The 15402-nt window shown below is 41.0% G+C and overlaps 1 protein-coding gene across 5 annotated transcripts in view; it reads right to left on the reverse strand.

The window, feature by feature from the left end:
* The window catches only part of Dnah9 (dynein axonemal heavy chain 9), a 338036-nt gene that overhangs the window by 250031 nt on the left and 72603 nt on the right, over positions 1 to 15402 (reverse strand). For all 5 annotated transcript variants that reach the window (XR_007107774.1, XM_047545691.1, XM_047545694.1 and 2 more), the window contains 5 exons: positions 14700 to 14922; positions 13330 to 13496; positions 4672 to 5542; positions 1233 to 1363; positions 439 to 565 (listed from right to left, as the gene is read on the reverse strand). Coding sequence is in view for 4 of the 5 variants with exons in the window: in XM_047545691.1 (XP_047401647.1) it covers positions 439 to 565; positions 1233 to 1363; positions 4672 to 5542; positions 13330 to 13496; positions 14700 to 14922 (1519 nt within the window). In the remaining variant the exon portion in view is untranslated. The remainder of the gene's footprint in view (positions 1 to 438; positions 566 to 1232; positions 1364 to 4671; positions 5543 to 13329; positions 13497 to 14699; positions 14923 to 15402) is intronic.

The raw sequence follows: 15402 nt of genomic DNA on the forward strand, positions 1-15402 counted from the left end.
TTAGTGCAGCAGACAAACATCAGGAGGGTCCAAAGGAAGGACAAGCATGCTCACGCCAAACAGAAAACCTGGCCATGCTAGGCTGCTCCCAGGGGTGGCATCTCATGATGTAAATGTCCTTTACAGTGATGCCCAGGGCAGTGTGCTGGGCGGGAGGCTGAACAGAGCCACATTGTGATGCTGAAGCAAAGAAGGTGGCAGATTGATGGATAAAGAACAATAAAAAGAAGGGTTGTCCTCTGGAAGAGCTTCTTGAATAGATACAAAGTACCCTCAGTCTGCTGATATGTGGAATTATAATGGTAAATTTACAACATCCAACTCTCCAGCCTATGAGATGAGAGGGAAAATCTAAGCGTATTCAGGTGAACTGTGAGGGGAGAGAGAGGATGCTTCTCCTGAGACCTTTTTCTTTTTGCAGGTACTCCCCCAGCTTACCTGTTGTGGATCTGTACCATTAGAAAGAATGTCTAGCAGATCAGAAGAGGAGAGAAAATAAAACCGAGGGAAGGCGAGCCTCTTGGTATCTAGGTACTCTGCCAGGGCCTTCTCACATAGGCACAATCTGAAGGCAAAGAACACAAAGTCCCCTAGTTAAGTGTGCCTAGACCCAAAGTTGCACACACATTACCCAAATGCAAACACAGATGGCCATTGGTATCCACAGGTTCTGAATCTGAGGACTCAATCAACCAACTGTGGGTGGAAAATATTCAGAACTGCATCTGTACTGAACACGTACAGACTTGTTCTTGTCATGATTTCATTGACAACACAGTATAACTATTTACATAGCATTTATATTGTATTAGATATTATAAGTAATCTGGGGATGATTTAAAGTATATGAGAGGATGTGTGGTGGTTATATGCAAATACCATGCTGTTTTACAGGACGAACTTGAGTATCTGCAGACTTTTGCTTATCTGCAGGGGGTCCAGTGGACACTGAGGGATGGCTGCATATGCAATATTTCAGATACATGCAGAAGTTAGCAAAGAAACACTTAGGGATGATTGCAAATACACATAATGGCACATTTACATTGGTAACAACACTCCTAATAATACCTCATATTATCCAAACAGGAAAAGCAAGAGGCACCTCATTCACTCATTGACACCTCATTCACTCACTCAGGCAGTTAAATAAAGGAAAGGCCTCAGAGATAGAAGAGGACAGGGAAATACCGCCTCCCTCATAATGAAAGGGTCAGAAATTGGACCATCACCTGCTCTGAATGTCCTCCAGTTTTTCATAAAGACCTGATTTGTTGGTGGCTTCCACGACATTTGGAGTTTTCTGAGCATCATAAGCTAGCTCCTTGAAGTCAAAGTCAATGCCTTCAAATCTTTTAGAATCCTAAACATAAAAAAAGAAGAAAGAAAATTTAGCAAACTGCTCCCCTAAATCCCAGGAATCTCCCCACATATCAGAAGCAGAAATCTGTTCCTAGGTTGTCCCATATAGAGATTGAACTCCAAGGAGGAAATACTGTTAGCTTGAAACAGAAGTTCTCAGACATTTCAGTCTTGCAACCCCTTTATTTAAAAAAGATTATCAAAGAGTCCAAATGGCTTTTGTTTGTGTACCAAACATCATGTCTATCAATATCTTATGACTTAGAGGATAGTTTTTTAAAAGAAATTAAAATATCTAATTCATTAAAAAAATAATAAAACCATTATGTTAGCAAAAAATAACACATTTTATCTAAAATAAAAAATAAAGAAAAAGTGACATGCTTTCACTTTTCTTTTTTCATTAAAATTTAGTGTCTGACTTCACAGAAGATATATAATCAATCAACAAATATATGAAAAAATCAACATCTTTAGTAGTTAGATAAATGCAAATCAAAACTACTCTAAGATCTCATTTCACTCCAATTAGAATGGTGATTATCAAGAATACAAACAACAATAAATGTTGGCAAGATGTGGGGAAAAGGATAACACTCATATGTTGCTGGTGGGACTACAAATTGGTGCAACCACTCTGGAAAGCAGTATGGAGACTCCTTAGAAAACTTGGAATAGAACCATCATTTGACCCAGCTATCCCACTCGGCCTATACCCAAAGGACTTAAAATCAGCATACTATAGAGACACAGCTACATCAATGTTTATAGCAGCTCAATTCACAGTAACTAAATTGTGGAACCAACCTAGATGCCCATCAATAGATGAATGGATAAAGAAACTGTGGTACATATACACAATGCAATATCACTCAGCCTTAAAGAAGAATAAAATTCTGGCATTTGCTGGTAAATGGATGGAGTTGAAGAATATTATGCTAAGTGAGATAAGACAATCCCAAGAAACCAAAAGTCCAATGTTTTCTCTGATAAGTAGATGCTGATCCATAATGTGGGGCCAGCGTGGGGCAGGGGAGGCAATAAGGAAAGAATGGCGGAACTTCAAATTGTGTAGAAGGGAATGAGGGAGGGGAGGGGGAAAGGGATAGGAAAGATGGTGGCATGAGACAGACATCATTACCCTATAAACATGTATGATTGCATGAATGGTGTGACTCTACATTGTGTTCAACCAGATAAATAAAAAGTTGTGCTCCATTTGTGTAGAATGAATTGGAATGCATTCTATTGTTATGTATAACTAAATAGAATGAATAATAAAAATACTTAATGTCTGACTTAATAGAAGTTAGTAGTATCCTCACAACTGCTTCTGCACTTTTTTGTGATACTACATGTCATGCAGCCTCTATAATTCGGTTGTACATTCATAGAAGAATGATAGTGACAAAGGCAAATATGGTTTTAGTATGATCTCTAAGATGGTTTAGTTTTGAGCACCCCCTGGAAAGGTTTCAGGGACTCCCCCATCCCACCTCAGGCATAAAAAACATGCTTCCTAAGATAAGTGGATCTATTGTGTTTTCTAGGTTCATGAAAATATTTATATAGCCAAAGTAAAACTTTAATTACATGTCATCATCTATCTCCTTCTGCAAACACACAACCTCACAATGTCAGTAAGATGACTGAGAGACTAATATATGCAAATCATTTCATTCCAACATCTGGCACTTAGCAGGAGTGTGTTGTTTTATCATTATAAAACAATAATCATAAAGGTATGTGCTATGTGCATTGCTTTAATGAACTCTCTGAAGTAGGCACCAGAAATTTTCCTAACTTACAGATGAGGAAACCAAAATACTGAGAGGTTTAAGTAATTTTCCCAAGGTCCCACAGCTGAAGATGAGAGAGTTAGGATTCAAACCCAGGACTGCCATTCTTGCCCTCTATGATCCATATCATCTCTCAGGAAGACTTAAAAACTAGAGACTGGGTAAATTATGCTCCCTTAATAAGGTGTTTTGCTCATATTAAAAATGAAACTGTATCAAGTTTACAGTATGGAAAAGATCTAGTATGAATGATTGAATGAAAAGAGCTGAACAGAAAATTGTAATTACACTGAGGGCAATTATGTGAAACTATGTATATACATGAACAGAAGTTGGGAGATATTCATAACGAATGAAAATAGTTACCAGTTGGGGTGGAAGATTATGACTCATTTTATTATGTTTTGAAATCACTTCTGTTATATTGTTTTTACGAAGAAAATAAATGTATTTTCATGCCTTGTACAAACTTGTGGTACTGTTTAGAAACTAAGTCCTCTAATATTTTTAATCAAAAGTTCTCAAACATCTCCTACCAAAGTCTCCACCTATGTCCTTGTCTGCTTCTAATTAAGTCTGTTCCTCTTCAATCGCTGGCATTTGAGATAAATAAAATCTGGCTTATTCAATAAGGCTTAATTACAGCTGCTATGACAGAATGTCCTGTTATTTTTCACTGCACATGTACAACCTCTAATCTACATTATTACACTAACTGTGCTTTTATGGGATGTGCTGAAAAACTGCAGTGTTCTGATGGGATGTGCTTTAATTTCTAAACAAGGCCTGGACAACCAGTTACATTTTAGAATCACACTAATTTGTAAGCAAAGAACCCAAGGTGCTGAAGGGATGCAGAAGATGTTTGGAAAAAAAGAACTGGAGTCCATTGAGGGAGGGGTTAGTTAGCAGCACTTTCATTAGGGCTAATTAGAAGGGGCAAACATGAGAAGAACACACATTTTAGGGAAATCCATTGTTGAAATCCATTGTTGAGTATTTAACTGAGAGCTGGCATTTAGTGTGTTGGCACCGGCCAGGGGTTTACAGAATGGCTCACTGCTGAGCAGGAACTTAAATTTGTCTGGAAAAAAGACTCATTTTTAGTTAGTACCTGCATTTTAATGATCTAAAGAGCAGCCCATGAAGAGCTCACCCCAAGCAGTATTAGCTAATGTTTTCCATCTCCTTTCTTGTGTGCATTTAAAAGGAGAGCAAGAGAGAGCGAGAGTGAGAGTGAGAGTGAGAGAGAGAGAAAAGAGAGAAGACAACACCAATTCTCCTTTCTTTTCTCTATACTTCTAAAGACAAACAGATCAATGTGCATTTCACCTCCTCTCTTATCCTCTGCTTGAATTTTTGTGGTTGGATGAGGTCAGTTTGTGGGAACAGCCCTTAAGTGAAGCCAAAACAAGGAGGCAGAAAAGGAAAGCATCCAGACAATGTAGGACCTGGGTGATTTTCCCTTGAACTGGGCCAGAGAATAGAGTGGGATTTCCTTAGCAGATACCTGGGGCAGCTGAGCCCGGATATCTTCTGATCCAATGAATATACTTTCCAAGTGAGACCATGTGCGCTGCACCTCAAACCAGGTAGAGATGACGGCATCAGCTGTGGACAACTTCTTCTGCCAGCCAGACACTTCCTCCAAGAAAAAAGCAACATACTTGGATATCATCAGGTTCTGAAGTTGCACTTGATTGTCCTCCAGAACCTCGATGAGGTCCTCATCGGACTGCAGCAAGGGGACATTGGTCCGTGGGTGGGGTTCATACTGGAATTCCATGCCAGCCCAGGTGGTCTGCAGCTCCTTTAAGATCTTCTCCATACCCATCTCCTTGACGGCCTTGTCCACAATGACCTGGACCTCATCCTCAAAGTGGTGCAGCTGGAGCTGCAGGAGGTGTGCGAGAGTGGTGTCCTTGTCCATGGTGAAGGTCATGCCCGTGGCTTGTACCAGCTGCCTCCAATGCCGCTCCCGGATGGCTGGATTCTGCAGCTCTGCCACAGCCCTTAGGGAGGTCAGGGTGTTCAACACTGTGCTTTCCAGGCCGGTAAATGCATCCCAGGCCCTGATCTCTTTGTCTAGGTTCCGGATGTGCCTGGTGAACCTTTTGCACTCCAAGTCCATGGTTTCCACATTGATATCCTTCCACGCAGTGGTCTCCCAGGCATGGATGCTGGAGGTCACCATTCCAATGGTATCCCAGAGCTCCTTCAGCTGGCAGGCCTCCTTTCTGCATTGCTGCAGTTGCTTGTAGTCGGGAACATTGACCTCGAACAAGCTGGCAGACTCAGAAATGGAGGCCATGGTGGATTCCATCTTCTGGATCTCAATGTGCCAGGCATCCAGCATTTGATGAGGATTGATGCTATCAAACCTACAAAACACAATGTGTTTCCTTGGTAAGTACAACACACAGGGTCTGACTCCTAGAATCTCCAAGGTAACACCAGCTGAAATCTTTAAATGCTTAGTGTTCTAGGGAAGAGCAGTGACTTTCACCAAATCTTCTAACCTTGGAAAGAAAAGACTTTCAGGAGAGATTGGGGTTGGGGGAGCATTCAAGGGGAACACCAGGTTTTGATCTTGTCTTCACATCTGAGAAGGTAATAAAAATATTGCTCTTACATTCCACTTCCCCAAACTTGCACTGTCCGGTGTAGAGGGGAACACCCCCTTATTTAAGTTTCTGTTCTTTGTTTAGCTTCTGGAAGACTACTTGACATAAAACAGCATTGTCATGTCCCTGCAGAAGCTGGAAATCCACAGCCCATGCCAGGAAACTAGTGGTGGTCGGTCTTTAAGTGAGAGAACTGACATTTAGAAGTGCAAGACTGAACCACTCCCTCTAAGGCCATGACTCTCAATCTTGGCTGTATAAGGATCTTCTGGAAACTCTGAAAGATCCTTATGCCTAGACATCTCACCAGACTAGGATCTAGCATGTTTTCCAGCTGCCCTGGTGATTCCAATGTGCCAAGGAGGTGCCTGTGTCCCTGGGGAAGCTCAGTCTGGTAGACTGCATCAGCATCAGATGACAGTGACCCAACTTGGAGAACCACTGTGAGTGACCATGAAAACTGTGTTCAAAGCCCTCACAGAAGCCCTAAATAGTTATAGTCATTTTCCTTCAATGTGTGCCTCAAACCAGGCTCCACACCATTGTAAGTTCGTCCTCCAAGCTGTCCCTGATCTCTCCCATCTACTAACTTTCACCCTTTTCTTTCTGCTCCCTCCTGCATTCCAGGGAAGCCTATAGAACTGTAGTTCTGCAGTTGACTTGCTATGCACTTTATCTAGCTTTACAGTTTTAGTTCATGTTTCCTCATCCCTTTTCTCTCCAATGCAGTTGAAGACAGCTCCTGGTCCTTGTAAGTGTTAGCACTGTTCCCACATGGGGCATTCATTCCTGACCTAGCTCTTCCTTCAGTCTAAGAATCCTCTATGCCAAAAAGCCCCCTGGACAAAGAACATTTACTCAGCCAAGGGAAATGTTCACTCATAACTGAGGTGTTCCCCAACCCTCGTATTTCCCCACTCCACATTCCCAACTTCAGACTTTATTTCTTTATGGGTCAAGGACTAGATATTGGAGATATTGGGACTTAAGGGAGAAAATATGTTCTTCTGAAATCAGAAAAGGTCATCCTGAGGCTTATCATCAAAGGAAAAGTTGAGAGAAAATGAGTGTTGTGTGTGTTTCTGTCTGTGTATGCATGTATGTGTGCATATGTATATGGTCTTTCTTCTTTACTTTTTTTTTTGTGGTACTGGGGGTTGAACCCAAGGACACTCTATCACTAAGCCACATAATCAGCCCTGTCTAATTTTTTGGGGGGGTCCAGGGTCTTACTAAGTTGCTGAGGCTGGCCTTGAACTTGTGATCCTCCTGCCCCAGACTCCTGAGTTGCTGGGATTACAGGTGTGCAGCAGCAAGCATGGTGTTTCTTGGTAGGATACGAGGAAGAGAATGACAAGTTCTTTTTCTTGAATTGTCCCTTCTTTTAGTAGCCTTTAGAAATATGTGACTTCATAGATGGAAAGTAATCCTAGTTAAAGTCATTTACCAGGCGACATAGTAACTCTTATGTGTACCATTAGATTAGTGTCAGATTAACTTGGATGCACATTATGCTTGATTCCCACCTATCCATCTAAATTGTTTTGGCTCGTGGACTGTGGTTGTAGATGTGCATCATAATAGAATGAAACTGAATATCACTTCTCTGTCAGTGCTATTCCTCAGCTCCCAGGTATTTCAGAGCAGAACACAAGGCTGGAGTTTTCAGAGTCGCAGAGCACCTTCTATCTATGTAGGTGAGAAACTTTCTCCCCTGCAAGGAGCCCCAGATGAAGGACTAGCTGGAAAGAAGGGGAACATCTTCAAGGCAAGTGACCCACCAACCAGGATCACCAAGCGAGAGGATTCTTTTGTCCATTCCTTATCAGAGTCTAATTGTTGCTCTGTATAAGTTCCACTTTTTATCTTGACTAGAGGCAACTTAGAATGTAAAATCAGACTCTTGGTGTTAATACAAGATCTACAAAATTCAGACAAACTTGAGAAGCCCACATCCTGTTTAATTTATTAATGGACTCTGGTCCAGAATAACTTACTAGATATGTCTATTGGAGTATTTGCTGTGTACACAGAAGATAATAAATCTTGCTAACAATTCCTTCCTCATCATGTATGAACATCCTTAAATCAATGTTGGTTCCTTAAATATTTGTAAGAGGTATTTCTCAAACCTATTTCGAACTTCATCTATCTCTTGGCATAATTTTTGTTTATTGTTTCAATTTGTGGTTAGTCATTTTCTGTAGTTCAATGTGCATAAAACTTATTTGTCTTAAGTTTTGAAAGGATTTTCTAGACCTGAGGACAGGTTATCAGTCCTCTTATCATTTCAAAACTTTAGGGCAAATTATCAGAATATTCACATACCTGATTCATGTGCCTAATAAATCTGAAGCAGTTCTCCAAACCTAGGGGGAATGATACAGTTTAAGAACAAGAAAGTGGTAGGAAGGAAAAAGGTGTGCTGAGTCTTTGAAATTGAACTAATAATGCAAAGAGAATTTTAATCCTAAAGAGAAATGCCTGAGAAGTCTGCATGAATAAAACTATAATTAAGAGGAAGGGAAATACAGTACTCATGTGCATGATTGTGGAAGAATGATTGATTTGGGTCACACCCAAATGTGAACTTAGGGAGAGAGAATAAGGGACTTCAGTTGATTTTTTGGGAAGCTAGTCGTTGATAAATGTCAATGTCAGGACCATACCTATACAGAGGAGGAAGGCAGGCACACCTCTACATGATCCCCAACAGATATGTAAAATTCAACCTGTCCCACCCTGAACTTGTGATCCCCAGTCCTTCATATTCTGTGCCTGCCCATCTCAGCAGACAGTGGGGCAGTACCATCTTCTACCTATTTGTCCATACTAGAAGACATGGAACTATTCTATACTCTTCTCCTTCATTGCCCATCCTCAATCAGTTCTGCTGATTCTCCTAAATCTCTCAATTCCACTTTTCTCTCTCCATTTTCTCTTCCACTGGTTCAGTTCAGGCCTTACCACTTCTCATCTGGGAAGTTGTAGCCTCCTTTCCATTAAGTACCTGGTCTGGAGTCTGTCTTGCTGTGGCTTTTTCATAGCCACAACACAGTAGGATTTATATCACAGATGAATCCCTGATTTATAAAGGTTTGTCTTATGAGCTTTTTGGTCTTATGATAGTGGAAACAAAATATACACTCAATAGAACCTGTACTTTGAATTGTGAATTTTGATTTTCTCCTGGGCTAGTGATATGCAGGTTGATAGTCTCTCATGATGCTAGGTGGCCTTTGTGAGACACAGGTGCCAGTCAACTCCATGATCATGAGGGGAAAGAGCAAAGGCTCTATAGCATGCCATGTTGCTAAGTTATGGTGTTCCATTGATGAGGTGCATTAAATACATACTCAATGTGATCTATCTGGACATAATTCCACTGGTTGTCCAGCTGTTTCTGGCATTTTTCAGCCTCTCTACCTTCTTATGTGTTATTCTCTTTGCCCAGAATACCCTCACTTGACCTTCCTTTTTTATTCCAAACTGCTCTTACTTGCCATTGGCTTAAGCATCATCTTCTTTCAGGGGTACAAGATGCCTCAGTTAAGATGGTACCCAGTGTATGCATTTCATTATTCATTATTGAAATTATTCATGAGGCAATAAATCTTTGAGGTCAGAGAATACAATTTATCTCAAACTCCCAGCATCCACATCACTTTTTGCTAAGTCCACTGTCAAGACCACAGCTTCATCTATTCTACAGAAGCCTATTCATGTGAATGAGTCAGAATAACTGGAAGAACAGGGTCAAGCTGAACAAATGACTTGACTTAGGATATGGATATGTCCCCAGGAGATTTAAAGACTCTTCCTGCTCTTTTCTCCAGCTTTTGAAGAGACAACAGACACTGCACCAACAGAACCAAAGCCCTTCTTTCCTTATGGTGTCTCCTTCACCAGGTCATTTGGAAGGCCTCATTTTCTCTAGTGGTCACAGATAGAGGAAAGCTCCCAGTGGGAGGGTATCTTCAGGAAGGCTCTCCCAGCTTTTCACAGAATCTGGTTGAAAACACTAACGGTCTCCATTCACCTGGAGCTCACAGACTAAGAAATCCCTGTATTACCTTGGTCTTGATAAAGAGGGTTGTACATCATGGAGCCATTCTTTATGGTCAGGAAGACTATGCTCAAGGTCAGAAGACCAAAACAAAGTGGGGGAACTGCCAGAAGCATGGAGCATTCCTTTTATTTATGGAGGAGAATTAATCACTGATTTTAAGAGTTGTGGAAAGTCCTTGCAAGTGGGTATGGGAGTTTAACCAATTATTGTGAAGTGTGAGGACTCGACTGAGACTATGCTGGTATAGAGTTAAGAAGCAAAAGAGGAAGTGAAATTTGATTTGGACATGAAAAGGGAACCTCAACCCAAGCAACCTGATAGATGGCAAGGACCTAAGGAGATACTTATTTTCCTTTTCCTTCTCAAGAACAAGGACATCAGAAGCTGGGCCAACCTGTGTAATCTAATCTGGAACAGAAACTTGCATTTACAGAGAGATGCACCAGAGTCTGCAGTTTAAAAATTCATAAATGATCTAAAATTGAAGGAACCCTTACACACCCAGTATCCAAAAGTTCTAAAAACTCTCACATACTGAAGCAAGAAGCAAAATACACGAGTTGACACCATTTAAGATTCCCCTTAGCAATAAATCCATGATTCTGCTCCAGTACTGATGGTTTTCTTGACAAGAAGAAAAATACATCAAAATTGCAGAAACGTTTGGTTTCCCACACTGCTGTGAGCAGTTCTTTTCAAAGCATTCTCTTCTAAAGATTCATCTGCATGTCAAATTAACAGATGTGAATTTGGAAAACCCAGCTAAGAGTAGCAATATCCTCACAGCCAGCAGATACGAGTGCAAAGAAGAAAAACAAATGCAGCTATTAAATAAAAATAAAATAAAAAACCAACAGCTAATCAATACACACATGATATAACAATGAATGAGGGATACCAGGTTCCTAACAGACATACAGCAGCACACCAGGGTTGGTTCCTTTTGTGTAGTCCCAGAAGTCTCTCTGGGAAGATATTTTTCCAAACATTTTTGGAATTTTCTTGAAGATTTTTGAAGGGACAGTTGAAGTAAAGACATTATGTTTATGACTGCTGCCATTGAAGCGTTTGTAGATAACACCAGGTAGCTCAAGAACCCACTTCCCTTACCGGCATTGACTCTGTTCAGTTAGTGTTCAACTTTGAAAATTCTATTGCATGCTCAAAGGACAGTCAAAAGAATAACGTTCAGACTCTGAAAGAATAATCCCCAAATGAATTCTACAAATGTTTTGAGCAACAGACGTTTCTTTGAAATAAGGTTTTGGTTCCTAAGGCAATGATTCCAGGACACAGAATACTTTGGAGTTTAATGCCCTGAAATGATTATTTAAAGGGCACCAGTTGCTGTCTTTTAGGGTGGTGGTTCTCAAACTTGGCTGTACATGGAATCAACTGGGGAGCTTCACAAAACACTGATGCACAGGCTCATCCCGGAGAATCTGATTTAGTTGATCTGTAGGACAGTCTGGACGTTGGGTGTTTTTAAAACTCTCCAGATGATTCTTATGTGCAGCACACTTACTTTCAAGTCATATGTTTAATATATTTTTTAATATATTTTTATTTTATGTGTAGTTCTGTCTGTTCCTGACTCTTAACGCTCTCATCTTCTTTACAGCACCAAGAATAATGCTTAGAAGGTGGCAGCTGCTTAGTAAATATCAGGTGAGTGAATGCTAAGAACAAGCCCTTATTGAGGGTGACAGGGAGAGGGGCATGAAAAGAAACTGGTCAATGGGTACCAAGTCGCAGCCACCTGAAGGGATAAGGTCTGGTGTCCCATCACACAGAGGGGTGGCTGTAGTCACAAGTACTGTGTGATATGTCAAAATAGCTAGAAGAGAAGATTCTGAGTTTTCTCATCACCAAGAAATGATAAATGCCTGAGATGATGCAAAGTCTCAGTGTCCCAGGTTGTGCATTTGACAGAGTATGAATGTCTCAGCACATCACACTATACCCCACTAAAGATAGGCGGTTGTTATCTGTGAATTAAAAATAAATTTACCAAAAAGAATAGACCCTTACTGAGTGCCAGTTTGGAACACCAGCTATTCTAGTTATCCTAGAACAGAGGGACTTTCCTAGATATGACACTTTGAGTCAGAAAAAACACAGCATGCCACCAGGGTTGGTCACCATCATGTCAGGCACAATGTTTAATGCTTTCAGAAGGTATCGCTTTCATTCCCAATAGCAGGTAGATACTATTATTATCTGCATTCTACTGTAGGAAACTGAAACACAGAGGTATTAAGAATCTTACCATAATATAGAAATAAGTAATAGACCTGAAATTAGGACCCAGAAAGCCAGAGGCTAGATTTCAGGTACTTAAAATCATTATGCTATATTTTCCCCCAATAAAGTATTGATTGTTTGTTTTATTTGGTTTGTTGCTTTTTTATTTTATTCTCTCTCTCTCTCTCTCTCTCTCTCTCTCTCTCTCTCTCTCTCTCTTTATTTTTGATTGGGGATTGAACTCAGGGTGCTCTATCACTAAGCTATATTCTCAGCCCTTTTCATTTTCTATTTTGAGATAGGGTCTCACTAAGTTGCTGAGGATATCCTCAAACTTCTAAACCTCCTGCCTCAGCCTCCTGGGTTGCTGGAAGAACAGGTGTGTGCCACTGTACATGGCTTGCTTTACTATTTCTATGGACAAGTAATACTTGAAAAGGTTCTTCACTCCTTACATAGGGCATTTCTAAATCTGTCTACCCAGTAAGAAACAGTTCTGGAAACCGGAAAACAGACTGTGGAGCTGGAGTGAAGGAAGGGAACACTCCAGCTGGCATATCAGCAAAGGACCATTCAGAACCACTTGTTCTCCTGGTTAGAGCCCTTGATGCCAAGCTGTGCACTAGGAGCCTGACAGACTTCTCCACCACGTGGGCAAGTCACTGAGAAAGAAACCCAGGTGTGTGCGCGGGGTGTGCACATGAGAATGGGGTTCCATCCCATGGTTGCTGTGTTTGTGTGAAGACTTACAATTACAAGTAGAGAGGTGTTGAGAATCACCAATCACAGAGAAAACTTCCTAAAGAAAATCTGCTCCTGAATCCTCCTTCCCTTAGGCCACCAAAATGCCTTCCAGCATTTTCTAACATTTTTATCTGCCATTTTTTTTAACCAAAAGAACAAAAGTCTATGAGACCTTAGAATGCTAAAGGTTTAGTGAAATCCTAATCATTTTACCATATATAATTCCCTTGCAAACTTGAAGACGTAGAAGGTTCAAGATTACTTTTTAAAGAAAAAGCATTTATATAATCTTTGATCATCTCATGTAGGTCACAATAGGACTCTGCCCTGTATTAGCACTACATCTTCACCAAAGGGCCTTATGTGGAAGGAAAAACCATTAATTAACCTTCATCTGCTGAAAAATGGCAGTAAGACCATCAATGACTCAAAGACTGCATGCAACGTCTACAGAAGAGAAGGCGGCAGGGGCAACTTTGGTCCATACCTGAAGGGGGCTTCCTTGTGGAATCGCTCCCAGAATTGCTGCTGTTCGAGGTCGAAGGCTGTGCATCTCTGGCGGAGGAGGGTCACTTCATTGGCCTGCAGGGGGGCCACCTGCTGCCTCACAGTAACAGCCAGCTTCTTTATGTTGCTCCATTTCTCAGGCAGCTCCTGCAAAGCAGACCTCAAAGTGGTCAGAACCGCAGCGCTCCCTCCTCCTGCGTGTCCTGAAGCTAGACTTCATCCGGAAGCTCTCACCTGTGCAATGGGATCGTGCATGACGTGGTGATGTCACTCGCCCTTCTCTACGTGCCTCCGCCTTCCCTGACTCACGTCCCTGGTGACCTGCTCTCTCCACTATTACCTGCTCCTGACTCTGCACTATCCCTCTGGCCTTTGGCCTCCAACCTTGCAACTTTTGCTCTTTCTTTGCGCTTCAAGAGTGCTCTCTTATTTTCTTTGATGCCCACATTTTTCCTCATAGACCATCTCAAAATCACTCAGACCTGCTTGCTTCCTCCAAATCAGAAAGTTGGCTTCTCTCTAATTCTGGGAAAAAATATCTTCATTCATATTAATCCTCTTACATATCTCCAGCAATACATTCTTCTGCATTTACTGAGTTTCTAGAATGTGTTAGACATTACATGTACTACACATGATAGTACCAAATGGTGGATGTTGAGCAGTCACCAAACCCTGTTTTTCATTTATTTGGCTCCACCTTGCCCTACTCTAAATCCTAATACTTCTCTTCTTATTGGTGGATTATAATTATGCTTAATTATGTGTGATAGATTCACACATGCACAGTGCATATTTAGTCTGCTTCATTCTCCTCTCCCTTTCCTTTCCTTTTCTTGTCTCCTCAAATCCCCTTAACTCTAGTCTAGCTAGTTCTATGAGGTTCCTTTTGTTCTCATTAGCCACATGTGAGACAAAACATATGAACCTTGACTTTCTGTCTGACTAATCTCACTAAGCAAACATAATTTCCTTCTTCTTCACAGCTGAATAAAACCCCATTATATATTTACATATTACATTTTATTTATTCATTCATCTGTTGACAGACAACTATGTTGGTTCCCTAACTAAGCTATTGGGAGCTGTGCTGTTCGAAACATGGATATACCTGTATCACCATAGTATGCTGATTTCAATTATTTTGGATAAATACCAAGGAGTAGTATAGTTGGATCAAATGGTGGTTCCATTTCTAGTCTTTTTAGCAACCTCCATACTGATCTCCATGGTGGCTGTATCAATATACGTTCCCACCAATAGTGCATATGTGTTCCTCCCCAGCATTCATTATTTATGTTCTAAAACTTTCTTCTATTTCCTTAATAAAGAACACACAAACACACTAACCTCCAGTTGCTTAAACACAGCTTCCGGCAACTCTTGTTCATAGGTCTTCAGCAATTCAATGGTTTGCTTGAGGGGCTCAAACATCTCGTCAGTGCTACTCTGCCGTTCTTTAAGAGCCATAAGGTGTCCCATGATCTCAACCAATCCTTGGAAATCTCCTTTCTCGACTTTCTTGAGCAAGCCATTCTCACTACTTTCTATAAATACTTCAAGGTCAGTCAGGCTGATAACACAAGCAAAAACATGAGATGCCAATCTCCTTCCACTCTTAGAAAGGAATACTCTGTTTCCTGTTATGGTTTGGATGTGAGGTGTCCCCCAAAAGCTCATGTGTGAGACAATGCAAGAAGGTTTAAAGGAGAAATTACTGGGTTATGAGAACTTTAACCCAATCAGTGAATTAATTCCCTGATAGGATTAACTGAGTGGTAACTGAAGGCAGGTAGGGTGTGGCTGGAGAGGGTGGGTCTTTGGGGGCGTGCCCTTGGGGTATATATTTTGTATCTAGTAAGTGGAGTCTCTCTTTGCTTCCTGATCATCATGAGAGCTGCTTTCCTCTGCTACATTCTTCCACCATGATGCTCTGCCTCACCTCAAGTGCTAAGGACTGGAGCCAGCTGTCTTTGGAATGAGACCTCTGAAACTTTGAGTCCCCAAATAACCTTTTTCTCCTCTAAAATTGTTCTTGTCAGATCTTTTAGTC

This window comes from Sciurus carolinensis, chromosome 3 (genome assembly GCF_902686445.1).
Source record: "Sciurus carolinensis chromosome 3, mSciCar1.2, whole genome shotgun sequence".
In the NCBI taxonomy this organism is placed as follows: domain Eukaryota; kingdom Metazoa; phylum Chordata; class Mammalia; order Rodentia; family Sciuridae; genus Sciurus; species Sciurus carolinensis.